The 15,997-nt window shown below is 47.6% G+C and overlaps 1 protein-coding gene across 38 annotated transcripts in view; it reads right to left on the bottom strand.

Annotated features, from left to right (window-relative positions):
* The window catches only part of ARHGEF9 (Cdc42 guanine nucleotide exchange factor 9), a 162,270-nt gene that overhangs the window by 45,451 nt on the left and 100,822 nt on the right, over nt 1-15,997 (bottom strand). For all 38 annotated transcript variants that reach the window (XR_015806659.1, XR_015806655.1, XR_015806658.1 and 35 more), the window contains 2 exons: nt 8,489-8,680; nt 2,350-2,529 (listed from right to left, as the gene is read on the bottom strand). Coding sequence is in view for 33 of the 38 variants with exons in the window: in XM_088172996.1 (XP_088029122.1) it covers nt 2,350-2,529; nt 8,489-8,680 (372 nt within the window). In the remaining 5 variants the exon portion in view is untranslated. The remainder of the gene's footprint in view (nt 1-2,349; nt 2,530-8,488; nt 8,681-15,997) is intronic.

Consider the following 15,997-nt stretch of genomic DNA (forward strand, 5'->3'; position numbering starts at 1 on the left):
CCCACAGCCCATCCTCCCTCCAGGAGATCTCTCCTGTTCATGGCCATGCAGTCCCAGGGCAGGGCTGATCAAATTCCATCATCCCATGGGGAGATGCTCCAGCCAGGGCAGGAGCCGAGCATTTCCTACCCAGATCAAAGGGGAGATTTGGAACAGCAGAGCAGCCTTTTCCCACTGGATCCCAGAGGAAAACCAGAGCCTTGCACATCATCCCTGCAGCTTTGGAGGAAAAGTGCACCTTGTGCAGGAGCCCTGCTCCAGCAGAACCACATCTGTCACTGCAGGAGGATGCAGCCACCATGGAATGGGACTGCACCAACCCTGACTGACTGACGGGGGCACCTTGGATTCTCACTCTGGCAGTGGTTTTCTTTTGTACTATTGCTTGTATTTTATTTTTTCTCTTTTTTTCCTATTAAATTGTATTTCTGACTTGAAGTCTCTCACTGATTTTGCTTTCAAACCAGTACAGACAGGTCAGGCAGAGACCTGGCTGATCAACCCCACACCAGGCCTGGGTCAGATGGGATATTGGCAGAAATCCCTCCTGCAAGGGTGGGGATGGAATTCCCAGACAAGCTCTGGCTGCCCCATCCCTGGAAATGTTCAAGGATGAGCTTGGAGCATCCTGGTCTATGAAGGTGTCCTGCCCACAGCAGGGTCTGGAACTTCCCAACCCTTCCAACCCAAATCAGTGTGGATTTCTAAGGAAGCACAGCCCAAGCAGGAGGAAGGACAGACCCTTCAGTGCTTCTCCTGCCTGGAAGAGGTGCTGGGAAAGGAGGGACTGCAGACAGGGACACTCTGCCCCATGGCCAAGGTCTCTGCAGGTACAGGTGTGTTAATGTGAGCCTGCACAGAGCTGGGCTGGTTCTCAGCTTCAGGGAGAGTTTGAAAGGCACAACCCAGCAGAGCTTTGGCTTTTGGTAAGACAAGAGGACAGCCTTGTTATTTCTAGAACTCTTTCCCTGAAGATCCTGAAGCACCTGGCAAGTATTTGGGGGCTGGGAATATTTGAAATTCCCTTTACCAAGGGGGAACCCAAGGCTCTGTGTGGATTTCCCCAGGAAACACTAAAACCAAACAAAACACCCACTCACACATGTGCCCCTCCATCTTTTGGACTGGTCTAACAAGTTTTCTGTTGTCTGTTTTGTTGGAACGTCCCTTTTCTGCCTTCACTCACCACAGACTGTCACCTTCAACTTGGCCTTGATTCATCTGGGCCACACAGACAAGGCAATGAAAAAGCAAAGATTTCACTGGGAAGGAGTTGGGCACAGCCCAGCACCAGAAATTAACTCTGAGACAGCCCAGATAAAAGTCAGGTGTTCCACTGAGCTGTGGCCAGTGCCTTCCAAAGACAGGACAGATTCCATTTAACCAAGACACGCCTGCCCAGCAATTTCTTCTCAGTGCCTGAGGGTCCAAACAAGCTGCTTCTCTGGGAACAGGGATCCAATGTCCTCCCCATCCCCACAGCTGACCAGCCACACACTGACAGCTCTCTCTTCTTGAAGAAAATGAGGAACAAGATGCTTTGGAGATTCCTGAACAGGATCTTTAAATCCTCATCCCTTGGTTTCCCAAATGGCTAAGCAGGGATAATTTATCAGGAGTTTATCAGCCAGCTCTCAGCCCCGGTCTGGTGACAGGCAAGTGTCAGATCTTCCTCCAAATCACAGCAGCAATTCTTGCCATTGTCACTATCAATGAATTGACAGCACAGCCTCAAGTCATGACATTTGAGCTGCTGATTCTCAGCAAGATTTCGTACATCTTCCCAGCACAGAGGTGCAATGGGATGCTGATCTTTGCAGGCTCTGATAAGAACCAGCCACGTTAACACCTCATGCACCTTCTCAGAGGAAACCTCAGTGAGAGACTCAGGGATGTTCAGAAGATGCTGTGAAACTCTTTAGGGATGTCCTGCTGAAGTTTCAGGAATGTTTATCAGGAATTTTCCTGAACTGTTGCTCTGACACAGCCCAGGAGCTGCTGCAGCACCTGTGAGCTCTGATTCCCTGCTCCTCTCTCCCTGCAGGAAAACCTCCAGCTTCAGGACTGGCATTTGTTTGACATTTCCTGACATATTTACAACACTGGCCAATTTATCAGCTCCTGCAGGAGGTGGTTTATGGAACAATAGGATGAGCTAGGCAAAATCCTCCAGCATTTTCTCATCCACGTGATTCAAGTGTACTGGGGGTAATCCAAGTGCACATCCAAGTTCTCCCTCCTCTGTATGTCACCAAGCACATGGAGCAGCCCCTGAGGAGGTTCCTGACTCCTGAGTTTCTGTCCTCCCTCCCCAGCCCAGCCCCCAGGGACAATGCCCAGTGCACTCACGTGTTCCAGGAAGCACGGCCCGATCTCACTGAGATGGGGGTCCTCGTTGTTGTACTGCTTCTCCAGGTCCCTCACAAATCCCATCTGAAATCTGTAGATGTCCTCAATGTTCCCAAAGATGATTTTCAGCTGCTCATCACTGAACATGTCCCTCCTCTTCCGGCACTGCTTTAAATAACCCTGAGAGAGTGAGACAGAAGGGTGTCCTGGGTTACAACGTAAAGATGTGCCCAAAAGTTTGGATTCTATCACCAGCTGTTAATGTTCCAGCTGTGGCAGTGATCCTGATCTCTGTGGGGATCTCTGCTGTTCATGTTCCAGCTGTTAACCCAGCTGTGGCAGTGATCCTGATCTCTGTGGGGATCTCTGCTGTTCATGTTCCAGCTGTTCACCCAGCTGTTGCAGTGTTCTTTCTCTTGCCCACAGCCCATCCTCCCTCCAGGAGATCTCTCCTGTTCATGGCCATGCAGTCCCAGGGCAGGGCTGATCAAATTCCATCATCCCATTGGGAGATGCTCCAGCCAGGGCAGGAGCCGAGCATTTCCTACCCAGATCAAAGGGGAGATTTGGAACAGCAGAGCAGCCTTTTCCCACTGGTTTCCAGAAGAGCTACCAGACCTTTCTACAGGATCACTACTTCAACAAGACCACTTCATCTGGACTGCTACCACCACCCTAACTAGGGGGTGTCAGGTTGTATTCTGACTCTGTCAGTGTTTTTTCTTTTTTACTATTGCACGTATTTTCTTTTTCTCTTTTCTTTCTTTTTTAAAATACTTTTTTTTTTTTCTCTTTTTTTTCTTATTAAATTGTATTTCTGACTTGGAGTCTCTAGCTGGTTTTCCTTTCAAACCATTACAAAGGGTTTGGAGAGCAGCACAATCCAGAGGACAGCCCAGGGAGGTGTGGGCAGTGCTGGGTGTCTGGTCCTGCAAACCCCAAATCCTCATAGCCAGCTCTCCTACAAGCACAGAAAGCTGTGAGGGGCTGCTGGAGCCTGCTCTGATTTCTCCTTTCAGCCCAGTAATCAGGACAAGGAAATTGTTTAATACCATCATCAAGTTGTGTTCAGTATCTTTAACAAGATATTTTGTTAAATCTGTTCAATATCTTTATCGAGTGCACCCCCAACAAGTTTGGTGTGCTGGAAGGTTCTGAGCAAATCCCCTCATCCTCCCACATTTCACCTCTCAGGATGATCATCACCAGATCACTGAATTGTTAAGGTTGGAAAAGACCTTTAAGATCATCAATCCAACCAGAATGATTTTGGAAACTCTGCAAGGCCAAATCTCAGATGTTACAACTGCCTGGTCTGTTCTGCAGCGTCCTGACTGGAAAGAAACATCACTGAGGTCAACAAGAGATGACTTTGCTTACTTTGCTTGTCTTTATTATATAGGAAAGGCAAAAAATGAAGGGAAGAAAACGCCAGCAGCTCCAGTGGGATGGCTAAATTTGGGAACTCGGGATGCTTAGTCACACAGCCACGCTGCCAGCTGGTGACATGCAGCTGCTGGGCCACAATGAACATTGGAACCCTGCAATGAACTGTCCTTCAGCCTCACCACGTGGTTCCTGGCAGGGAGGACTTCAAACATGAATGAGAAAAGCAACTCTGGCCCACCTGGCCCAGACCCAACCTCTGCCATGTCCAGCTCAGCTCAGAGGAGGCCGTCACCCTGAATTTCCTGCCTTTATGGAACACCTTCTACACTTCCTAATCTAGGTCTCTCTTCCCCCAGGAGCTCCTTGATGACTCATTTCCCTGGGTTTCCCTCTCTGATTTGCCAAGGAATGGGAGCAGGCAGTGGGATGGTCACAGGGCAAACCCAAATCCAAACTGGGGAGAAATGACACACAGCATCTCTCCATGCAGATTTTCCTGTTTACCTGCTGATCTCAGAACAGCCTGGAAAAAAAAGAAAAAACCAAGGAAGGAAAAAGCCCTCCCTGTGCCCACGGGGCTGTGTCCCCTCACTCTGCTCTGTGACATCCCTCCCTTCCCAAACACAGGAACATCTCTCAGCCCCGGAGTTGCCATTGGCCGTGATTCCCATCCTCACTATTCCCACCCTCCCTGTGCTGCTTCATCATTTCTCTGGAATCACGTGTCTGGAGGAGCTGAAGCAGCACATTTCTGTGCAGACACCTCTGCAAGCACAGGGAGAATAAAGGAATGTGAGGAGTTCCCAAGCCTCATCCTCTCTGTGAGTTTGAAGGTGCTTTCCAGCACCAGCCAGGAAAAGGAGATTGAAGATTCATCCAGAACACGCAGCAGAGGAGGCTGCTGCAGAGTTTTTCCAGTAAATTTACTTCTGTTACATAAAACAATGTCATCTTCCTTCTGCTCATCCCGTCAGGTTTGCTCAGAGAAGGGATAGCTGACTGATGAGCAGATGTTTTGCTCAATGAACACCTAAAAATAGCTGCCAAACTGCCTGTCTAAAAAGTACTTTTCCATCTAGTCCATGAAGTATTGGCTAAAGTTGGGCAGGATTTACACGAGGTTAAGTGCTAAGTTTTCTTCACCCCACAGTGGACTTAGAGACAGCCAGGAGAGGTGGTTGGTCCATCCATACCCATCCATCCATCCATCATCCATCATCCATCCATCCATCCATCCATCCATCCATCCATCATCCATCCATCCATCCATCCATCCATCCATCATCCATCCATCATCCATCCATCATCCATCCATCATCCATCCATCCATCCATCCATGATCCATCCATCATCCATCATCCATCCATCCACCATCCATCATCCATCCATCCATCATCCATCCATCCATCATCCATCATCCATCCATCATCCATCATCCATCATCCATCCATCATCCATCCATCATCCATCCATCCATCCATCCATCATCCATCCATCCATCCATCCATCCATCATCCATCCATCATCCATCCATCATCCATCATCCATCCATCATCCATCCATCCATCATCCATCATCCATCCATCCATCATCCATCCATCATCCATCATCCATCATCCATCATCCATCCATCATCCATCCATCATCCATCCATCCATCCATCATCCATCCATCCAAAATCCATCCATCCATCCATCATCCATCCATCCAAAATCCATCCATCATCCATCATCCATCCATCCATCATCCATCATCCATCCATCCATCATCCATCCATCATCCATCCATCCATCATCCATCCATCATCCATCCATCCATCCATCCATCCATCATCTATCCTGTCTGCCTGAGATCAGAGTGAAGGAGAGAAGGAGGCTGCAGGCTGTAACTTCAAAGGCAGGTGTGATGATATTTCAGATTTTTTCCTTTCTGAGCCAGTCTGGGGCTGTTTACACTGCCCTGGAAGCATCCCCAAGCCAGGCCCAGCATCACCTGGGCTGTAAACCTGTAAACCCAGCCTGGTCCCTGTGCAGGGCTCCCAGCACACAGGTGAGGGTGGTGCTGAAGGGCACAAAACCAGAATGAGCACAAGAGCAAAGTTCAGACTGTTTGAACTGGAAAGGCAAACCAGAGCTGCTCCCAGGCCACCAGGACTTGGCTACTGGTTCACAGTAAGCCATTGGGGCAGTGGGGCTTTGCAATGGTGAGGAATTCTCTCCAATCCAGCTGCTTCCCACAGGCCTTGGCTGGCACAGGGGATTCTTACCCTGGTGCTGGCCAGTTCCTGAGCTCCTGCCTGGCCAGACTGGGGCCATGGGTGTTGGGAGTGCAATGGCACAGCAGCAGGGAGTGGAAATGCATCCTGAAGCAGAGGGGAGCAATGGGGGGGCTCTGAATCACCACCCTCCAGTACCAACCTCCCATCCTCAGGTGCCTCACTGGGATCAGGATTTGTTATTCACTGCAGCTCACAAACAAGAGAATAACCAAGAGAATAAACCCAGAGAAACAAGAGAATAAACTGCTAAACTCAGCACTGAGCCAGGCTGAGCCCAGCCAGGGCTGCTCTGCTACCCCCTCTCACACCTCACACCCTTCATCCTTCCTGGCTCCCTAAAACAAAGAGCCCTGGGAAGAGGGGAAGTGCCAGAGCAGCTCACCAGGGGCTGTTCTGCTGCCTGCTCATGCTGTGGCACAAACAACAGCCCTGCACACCCCACCAGGGGCACGGGGAGCCCAGTCCAGCCCAGGCTCTCCCAGTCCCAGCTCTCCCAGTCCAGCCCCAGCTCTCCCAGTCCCAGCTCACACCCCACTGTGTCAGTGCCTGGCTGACAGAGCTCTCAGAGCCCTCTCCAGGCACAGGGATTGCTGTGATTAAACTGAGCCTAATGAGCCTCTCTCCAGCAAGGCACAGCCCAACTGCACAGATGAGAACGGCCATTCCAGTCCTCCTCCCTGATTAGCTGGATCATTTCCTGGTGCTCTACCTGCAGGGAAGATTTATCCCCTCAATCCCAGTCTGCATCACCCAGAGCAAAGTGAGCTTTCTGCATCTCTCCTGGCTGGCACACATCATTGGGGCAGTAAATCAGTGTTCCCCCACTGCCCTGAACCTGTCTGCACTTCCTGAGAATCCCAACTGGCAGAAATATGGTGACATGGCTGGAGATGCATGTTAAGGTTGATTTTGTTTCCAGCAGAAAAGTGCAAATGCAGGAAAAGAAACAATATGTGGAGAAGTGCCTGCAGTTCTTCCCTTCTCCAGTGCAAAGCTCTCTGACCGAAATAGCACATTGAAATTAAGCTCATTTGTTTCCAGATTGAAATCCCAAGGCTCTTCCATATTTGAAAAGTGTCATGGATGCTTTTTGGATGGCTGCTCTGCCTGGCTGAGAGAAAAGCAGCAAGGATGAAGGGAGGAAGACATTCCTCTAAGCACAATTCCCAAGGGGCTTCACCACATTGACTGGGCACAGGCTCACTAAATCCTAAACACTGCGAGGGATGAGCTGAAAGCCATCCCCAGACTTTGATTTCAGTGCTAACAAACTTGTGCCTCTCAGTGATAAGGACATCTCCACACACAGTGCCCAAACTGTGGCACAGCCACGTGCTCCCCTCCCCAAACAGCCAGCACTGCACTTTGGCCTCAGCTCAGGGCACTAATCCTGAACTTAAGGGGTTGTGGAGGTTAATTATAACCTAATGAACAAGATCCAAGTTGGGCATTTGTGGGGTCACTGTTTGCTGGTTCCCTTCTTCATTTCCCATGGTGGAAACGTTTTGCCCTCAGTCTCGCCATAAAAGAGGCAAATGGGGGCCATCCTGAGCCAGGGGAAATTGTGAACCCAACATGAAAGGCACAGATGACATGGCTAACTGATTGGTTTAATTACAACCTAATTTCCTCAATCACAAGTTCAAAAGTAGATGGCATTGGGTTTTAATTAAGAGGACTGCTTGAAGGATCTCAACCTCATCATGTTTTAGTCAAAGAGCTACAGAATAAAGGTCAGGAAATTGCACTTTTGGTTAATACAAACTAAAGGAATTATCAGATCCAGCAGGAAATTCTCAGAACTGTCAATACATATTGACAGATGCTGCTCCTCCATTAGACACAGTCCTCAGACACTGCAGCTTGTTCCCAAATCACCCAGGGACAAACCCAGGCTCAGCCCTTGCCCAGCATGGGCAGGTGTGCCAGGCCCAGGTGTGCCAGCCCCAGGTACCTCCCAGATGTCCCTGAGGTGTTTGATGCATTTGGGACAGACCCAGGTGTGCCCCAGGTACCTCACATTTGTTCCTGAGGTGTTTGATGCAGTGGGGACAGACCCAGCCCAGCCCCCAAGTGTGTCCCAGCCCCCAGGTGTGCCCCAGGTACCTCCCAGATATCCCTGAAGTATTTGATACACTGGAGACAGACCCAGGTGTGTCCCAGCCCCAGGTAACTCACAGATGTCCCTGACATCACCTGATACAACGGGGACAGACCCAGACCAGCCCCCATGTCCTGTTCCCAGCCCCAGATACCTCCCAGATGTCCCAGATGAGGTGTTTGATGTAGCAGGGACAGACCCAGATGTGTCCCAGGTGTGTCCCAGGTACCTCGCAGATGTCCTTGAGGTGTTTGATGTAGCAGGGACAGACCCAGGTGTGTCCCAGGTGTCCCCCAGGTGTGTCCCAGGTGTGTCCCAGCCCCAGGTGTGTGTGTCCCAGCCCCAGGTGTGTGTGTCCCAGCCCCAGGTACCTCGCAGATGTCCTTGAGGTGTTTGATGTAGTGGCGCTCGGTGCTCATGATCTCGTTGATGACGTTGGCTCTCATCTGGTCGCGGTTCTGCACGCTCCTGCCCAGGCACAGGCACTCGGCCCCGGGCTCCAGGTGCCCGTTCTGCACCTCGCTGCTCCCCTCCTCCACCCCATCCTCCTGGTTCACCCACAGCTGCAGGACAAGGGCACAGCACAGCAACACCATCATCAGCATCAGCATCATCATCATCATTGTCATCATCATCATCATCATCATTGTCATCATCATCACCATCATCATCATCGTCATCACCACCATCATCATCATCATCGTCATTGTCATCATCATCATCATCACCATCATCATCGTCACTGTCATCATCATCACTATTATTTATTATTATTATTTCTCTACTATAGATCTTATTTATTATTATAATTTTTATTTCTATTTCTATTTTTATATTATATATTATTATTACTATTATTATTTTTATTTCTATTTCTATATCTATATTATAATTTCTATTTCTATATCATTTATTATATTATTTCTAGTCCTATATCATTTATTACTATTATTATATATTGTATATAACAATTATTATTATTATTATGTATATTTATATTTTTATTTTTATATTATATATTATTATTATTATTTTTATTTCTATATATAATTTAATATTATTACTTCTATTTCTATATCATTTATTATATTATTTCTATTCCTATATCATTTATTACTATTATTATATATTGTATATAATAACAATTATTATTATTATGTATAGTAATATTTATTTACATTTATTATTATTATTATTATTATTATTATTATTATTATTATTATTATTATTATTATTATTATTATTATTATTATTATTATTATTATTATTATTATTACAGGGCTCTGGGAGATGTTGGATCCAGCTCTCCTCACCCCACAGCTCCCAGCACACTCTGCCCTATCCCACACAGCCCCAAACGGTGCCACACACACTCCCCATTTCTGAGATCTGCTTTGAGCCCAAATATATAAATAAAAAAATATAATATATAAAAATAAATATATAGATATATAAATAAATGAAATATATCAATATAAATGAATAAATAAATAAATAAATAAATAATATATAAAATAAAAGTATATAAAACTGTCCTGTGCCAGGATAAAGCTCTGCCAAGAGCTCCAGGCTGATGGACACGAGTAAAACACAGCAGCCTGAGGGAAATGCAGCTCCAGACTGGCTCTTTAAAATGCTCTTTATTATATCCAGAGGATACAGCAATTTATTTATTTATTATTTAAAATGCTGTTTATTGTATCCAGAGGATTCAGCAATTTATTTATTGTTTAAAATGCTGTTTATTGTATCCAGAGGATTCAGCAATTTATTTATTGTTTAAAATGCTGTTTGTTGTATCCAGAGGATTCAGCAATTCAGGGCTTGTGGGTGACAGAGCCCAGCCCTGTCACCTCAGCTGTAGGATTGTCTGAAGCCACTCCAGTTCTGGTTACAATGCATTATAAACTTTTCTTTTAATACATAACAACCAATCAATGCCTTTACTATTACCTATAGCCTATCATAACCACTAACATTACATATTCCTGTTACTATTCTCCAATCACAAAAAGTTAATCTGTTACAGTTTAAGCTAAAAGTTGTTTTTCAGTTTTCTTGGAGAAGAAAATTCTGAGATCTTTTCTCTACTTTCAACATTGGCTTTCTTGTTTGTCTGTGAAATCTTTTTGCTTGGTAAAAACATCTTTTGTTTGAGGTGGATTTATCCTTTGCTCTGAGCAAGAAAAACCTCTTGTAACTCACAGCTAACACAGCCTTTGCTTTCTTAGTTATCCAACAAAACTGGCTCAGCAATTTTTTTTTTCCTATATGAAAACTTGGTTTCATTTCTATTCCTTTTCCAGATTCTACATTCCAAGATTTTTCTGCTATCCAGACACATCTGCTGACCTTGCTGTCAGATCCTGTCCATCCCCACACACACCAGCTCTGGAGCTCTGGAGCCTTGCAGGGACAGCCTGGCCCAGGCCAATCCCCCATCCCAGCATCCCAGGATTGGGATTCCCAAACCATGGCATCCCCAAAGCACAGGGAATCCACACCCCTGAGCATCCCAAAACCCGGGGGCTCAGGGCAAAGCTTGGGACAGGTGCAATGAAAATTCCAAGATGCAGTGGAAAAGCATCTCTGTGTTTTCAGCACACTGAAGCTTCCTTCCAATATCAAATCCAGAGAAATTGCAAATCCCAGCTCTCTCCTGTGTGTCTGATCCATGCACATCAAGGGCTCCTTCTGTCACCTTTTCCCACAAAACCTTAAAATAACTCTGATTGACTCCAGCTGGGCTCAGGGTAGTTTGTAAACTAACTTTAAATAAAGCTGAGAGGTCACAGAAATAGCCCTGTGTTTCACAGACCACCTCAGCTGTGATGGAAATGCAGCAAATTCTCTCCTCAGCATCTGAAGTCCCCAAATCCTGAGGACTTTCAAACCTAAAAATCCATTTTCCTGTGAGCAGTGGAACTGTCCACACACAGAGTAGCAGCATCATTAACCTGATCTTCAGGCTTCCTTTTCTGTGTTAATAGTTTTTCCTGCTTTCCCATTATTCATTTTCAACTGGGCTTTGCACAGATTGTAAAGGGCAGTGTTCCTGTAAATTAGGAAAGCAAAAATCCTCCAAACCTGCCCCTGCTTTCCCAACCAACAGCTGTTCTGCTAAACCTCCCACGTTCTGCCCTCCCACAGGGAGTTGTAAAGGCCAAAAAAGAAAAAAAAAAAAAAAAAAAAAAAAAAACCAAACCAAAAAAACCCAAACCCATCTCTTCTTTAGCAGGATGTTAAGTATGCTGCAAATTCAGGGGATAAAAAAGGGATTTTGTAGGATTTCTATCAGCACTGGGAGGCCTGGCTGAGCCCTGGGTCACTGTGAGGGAAAGCTGGTGATCCAATCCCACAGAATTCAATGGGATCCAGCATGAAAAACCTCTCCTGGCAGGCTGAAACAAATGTCTCTTGTTGAGAAAAACAACCCAAAAGCTGGCTGGAAAAGTGTCCCTTGCAGCAAACCCACCCTGCTCTGGAAGAGGTTTGGGGTCCACTGAGGCAGAGCAACACCCCATGAACATGAGCAGTGCTTTCTGCTGAAAAATAAATTTTAAATGAATAAATAAATAACTAAAACAAGTGCTTGCTGCTTGAGCAATGTCCTTGTTGGGTTAAGTGACCTCAGGGGCCAATTACTGATATCAGTGCCACCAATTTCAGTGCTGGGAAAAGCTGAGGGCACCCTGAGAAGGGAAAATGGGAAGGACAGGATGGCACAAGGAGTCCTCCAAGGGATCTGTGACAGCACCACTGGCATCCCAAACCAAACAGATGTGGAAAATCCAGCAGGATCAGTGTGGTTGAAGTTTAAAATAATTTCCCACCCTGCTTTTTTTCTCCTGCAGAAAGGGATGTTGCAGCTTCCCAAACCCAACTGGAACAACCTGTAACCAAATTTGATGACATTGCTGCCAGTGTGGCAGCAGAGCACATTGTTAAAGCTCTACCTCCTAGAGTCAGGTGATCATGAGAAAAAAGTTGATTTTCACCTTAAAAAAGAAGCCAGAAAGATCTAATCATTACAAGGCATGTGTGTGTAAGCCTGAGTCATGAATCCTAAAGGCTTTGAAACTCCAAGGCAGATAGCAAACTTGCAAACTTTCATGATTCCTCAAATTCAGGCTGCCTTTTGTGCACAGCAGGAACAATCCCTCCTTCCTCATCTGCCAATCTCATGAGTCCTGCTTTCTTTCTTAATGAAATTTTTTGCTCTTTCCTGCTAGGATCCGTGTTCCCAAAGGGGAAAAAAAAATATACAGTTCTAGTCTAGATGACTTCTGCCTTAGATTAAAAACAAATGCAACAATTTTATCAGCTCCAGAGGAAGCTGAAAGTTTCCACCCTGTGCTCTCCAGCCTGTGCTGCAGAGGGATAAATCCCACTGTGCTGTTCAAACACTCCTGCTTCCATCTAAACCTCTGAAATCCTCTGAAATTCCAGCAAGGATCCTCCTTCCAGAGCATCATTTGAATTTGGGACCAAGACAAATAAAAGCTGAGCTGCAGTGGCAGCTCTGGCACTGACCTTGGGAGGAGGTTTCCTCACCCAAACCCAGGGATAATCACAGAAAAACTCATGGAGCTGTTGGAATTTGGGCTGAGATGCATCCCCAGAGTCTTGTTCTCACCCTGACACAGACCTGGGGCTGGGTTTGCACCTCCAGCTCTCGGGGCTGGGGAGGAGCTGAGCCATGCTGGGACACGGCAAGGTGGCACTTCAAGGGTTAACTGTGCCCTCTGTCCCAGTGCCACCACCCCAGGCTGGCTCCTCAGTGACACTGAGGGAGCTGCAGGTGACAAGGAGGTGGCACGGCCACACTGGGGACAAGCTGGCCTCGTTCAGAATCTTGTGAAATGTCAGACTGAGCAGATTTGGACAAAGCTGCAAACGCTCCTGGTTTAACCCAGCAGCTCTAACAGGGTGATCCCTGTGTTTCACACACACGGGGCTCCCAAAAATGCCTGAAATGCCTGAATTTCCCTCCCTGCTGTGGGGAACAGCTGAGATCACACTCCTGGAGAAAGATCTGTGTGCTCCTCATCTTCCCAACCTGACACAAATGCACAGCTGCCCCTCGCTCTCACTGCAAAAATCTCCATTTTTGAGAAAAGAAACTTCAATATTCTCATTTTCTCCCAGTTTCATCCCATCTCCCCAGCACTCCCAGCTCAGGATGGGTGGCTGCCATCCCTGTGAGGATTTCCAGGGAGCAGGGATGGGACAGGAATTCCTTGGCAGCTTCTCAATTCTGCTGCTCATTTGGATTCCAAGAAGCCTCTCCAGGCTCCTGCCCTGAGCTCTTCAGCAGTTCAGGGCTGTGGCTTGGGATCCTAGACTGAATTCCTGCCTCCCAAGGCACTGGTTTAAGGAAAAAACAACAACCCTACAATAATAAATCAAATAAATCTCTTTAAACACCTCTGCAATGCAAAACATCAGGGGCTGCAAAATAAAACAACACTGGGAGGGTTTCCCTCAGGCCAGGAAAAAGGCCCAGCAGCCAAACCACCAAGCCCTGAGAGCCATTTCAAGCACTCTGTAACAAGAATTAATTAAAAGAAATCAGTGGAAATGACAGGAAAAAAAAAAATCAAGTTGCATAATGCTGGTCCTACGTGATGTTTCCCTCCATGTGCAGAGGAGCAGGCTTATCATGAGGCTCCAAGTCCTACTTCAAAATTCAACCCTAATTGAGAAGTCATGACCAGCTCTTGTGTAATGCAAGAACTTGCAGAGGCAGATAAAAGTAAAATAATCAAATAAAAAAAAGGCCCTTTTCCCTAAGGAGCAGCTCTGGGTGTCAGGGAGAGCTGATGGCTGCATTGTGCTAATTCATGTTCTCTGTGACTGATATCCCTTCAGAAAGGGAAAAAAAGGAACACCCAGGCAGGCTCACCTCAGTGCCCAGCAAGAGCATGGAGCAGATTCCTGGAAAATGTGTTCAGGCCCAGGAGGTGAGTGGTGAGAGGCAGAACAGCTTCACTGAGAGCAGAGCTGGCACATCCAGTGACCTGGGACAAGGTGATGACAAACCCAGAGCCCTGCCAGGGCCTGGAGGGGCTCCAGGAGAGCTGGAGAGACAAGGGATGGAGGGACAGGACACAGGGAATGGCTCCCACTGCCCCAGGGCACGGCTGGATGGGATTTTGGGAATTAGGAATTGTTCCCTGGGAGGGTGGGGAGGGCTGGAATGGATTTCCCAGAGCAGCTGTGGCTGCCCCTGGATCCCTGGCAGTGCCCAAGGCCAGGTTGGAGCAGCCTGGGACAGTGGAAGGTGTCCCTGCCATGGCAGGGCTGACACTGAAGGGGCTTTAAGGTCCCTCCAGCTCAAACCAGTCTGTGATTCTATGATCTAAAATTTCTATAAATATAATTTATCAGCTTGCAGCTTTACCCAAATGGTGCATGAAATCACCCAGTGGCACTGGGCCAGCATCAGTGACCTGCAATTATTGCAGATTTATCCTGCTCAGTGCAGGCACTGGAGGGAGAGGAGTTTTTCCTTCAACAGGCACCTCTTAGTGATGAGAAACCCCAATAAAGCAAATATTTTACCAGCCAGCTGCATTATTAACCTGCTTCCACTGGATATTCACAAGGACAAAACCAGCAGAAAATGTGCAATTGTGGGCTCTCACTCACAATGAACTAACACGGCAGATTAATGACACAGACACGTCCTTCCAGAGAGCTGCTGCCACAGTGTCACATCCCTGTGGAATGTCACATCCCTGTGCAGTGTCACATCCCTGTGCAGTGTCACACCCTGTGCAGTGTCACATCCCTGTGCAGTGTCACAGCCCTGTGCAGTGTCACAGCCCTGTGCAGTGTCACACCCTGTGGAATGTCACATTCCTGTGCAGGGTTTCATGTCTGGAAAAGGAGGAATCAGGGGATTCTGCAGGGACAGTTTCAGGCTGAGCTCAGCCCCTGTGCTCCCTCCCTGCAATCCAAGTGCAGATTCCCAGGGGCTGGAGCTCCAGCAGGGACCAAAATCTGCCTGGACACTGCAGGATGTGCTCCAGTAAATCCAGCAGAACACTGGGAATGAGGGCTCAGCCCCCCCATCCCCAAAAACCCTGCTGAGTGCTGGTGCCTGGGACACACGGGTGGCAGAGCAGAACTCAGAGCTCACTGCAGAGCCCTGCCAGCCTGGGGAAGGGCAGGGCCAGGGCAGGGACTGTGGAGATCCCTGCCTGCTTTGCCTGACTCCAAGAAAGGCCTCAAAACTCTGTTTTTGCCCCTCCAAACCAGCTCGTCCAGGGAAGGGCACAGTGCCAGTGTGTGAGCCTTTGTGGGAGCTGCCTGAGCTGCAGTGGCACAGGGAGCCCTGGCATGCTGAAATGCTCCTTGCCTTTAGGGAAGCCCAAACTGTGCAGCTCAGCCTGTCCCAGCAGCACTGCCCATGCTCCTACCTCCAGCACTGCTATTTTTAAGCTGGATTTGCCACGGGAGAATCAAATCTCCTTTAGGAGGCTCTGACTGCAGCAGGCACTGCAGCACATCCCGGGCTGCCCAACAGGTGAGGACACCTCAGCTCCATCTCCAGAGGGAAATCTCACCTTGATGCCCCTAATGCTAATGCAAGGGCTGCAGGGGGGGAAAAGCAGGTGAGTGATGAGCCCCACAAGATATAATCAGATCTGAAAGCAAAAAGAAGCAGCAAAATGAGGAATTACACCTGCAATACAGAGCAGGCACAGCTAAAAGCTAAACCCACCTGCCCAGCCCAGGCTCTGGCTTCAGAGTCTCCTTCTCCACAGTGCCTTAAAAGCTCACTCCAATTTATCCAGCACTTCTCTTTTAGCAGCAGAAAATAAAGTGGGTCAAAGGCAGCTTTACAGCAGGAAAATCAATCTAAAATTACAACA

This window comes from Sturnus vulgaris, chromosome 14 (assembly GCF_052056855.1).
Source record: "Sturnus vulgaris isolate bStuVul1 chromosome 14, bStuVul1.hap1, whole genome shotgun sequence".
Taxonomy (NCBI): Eukaryota; Metazoa; Chordata; class Aves; order Passeriformes; family Sturnidae; genus Sturnus; species Sturnus vulgaris.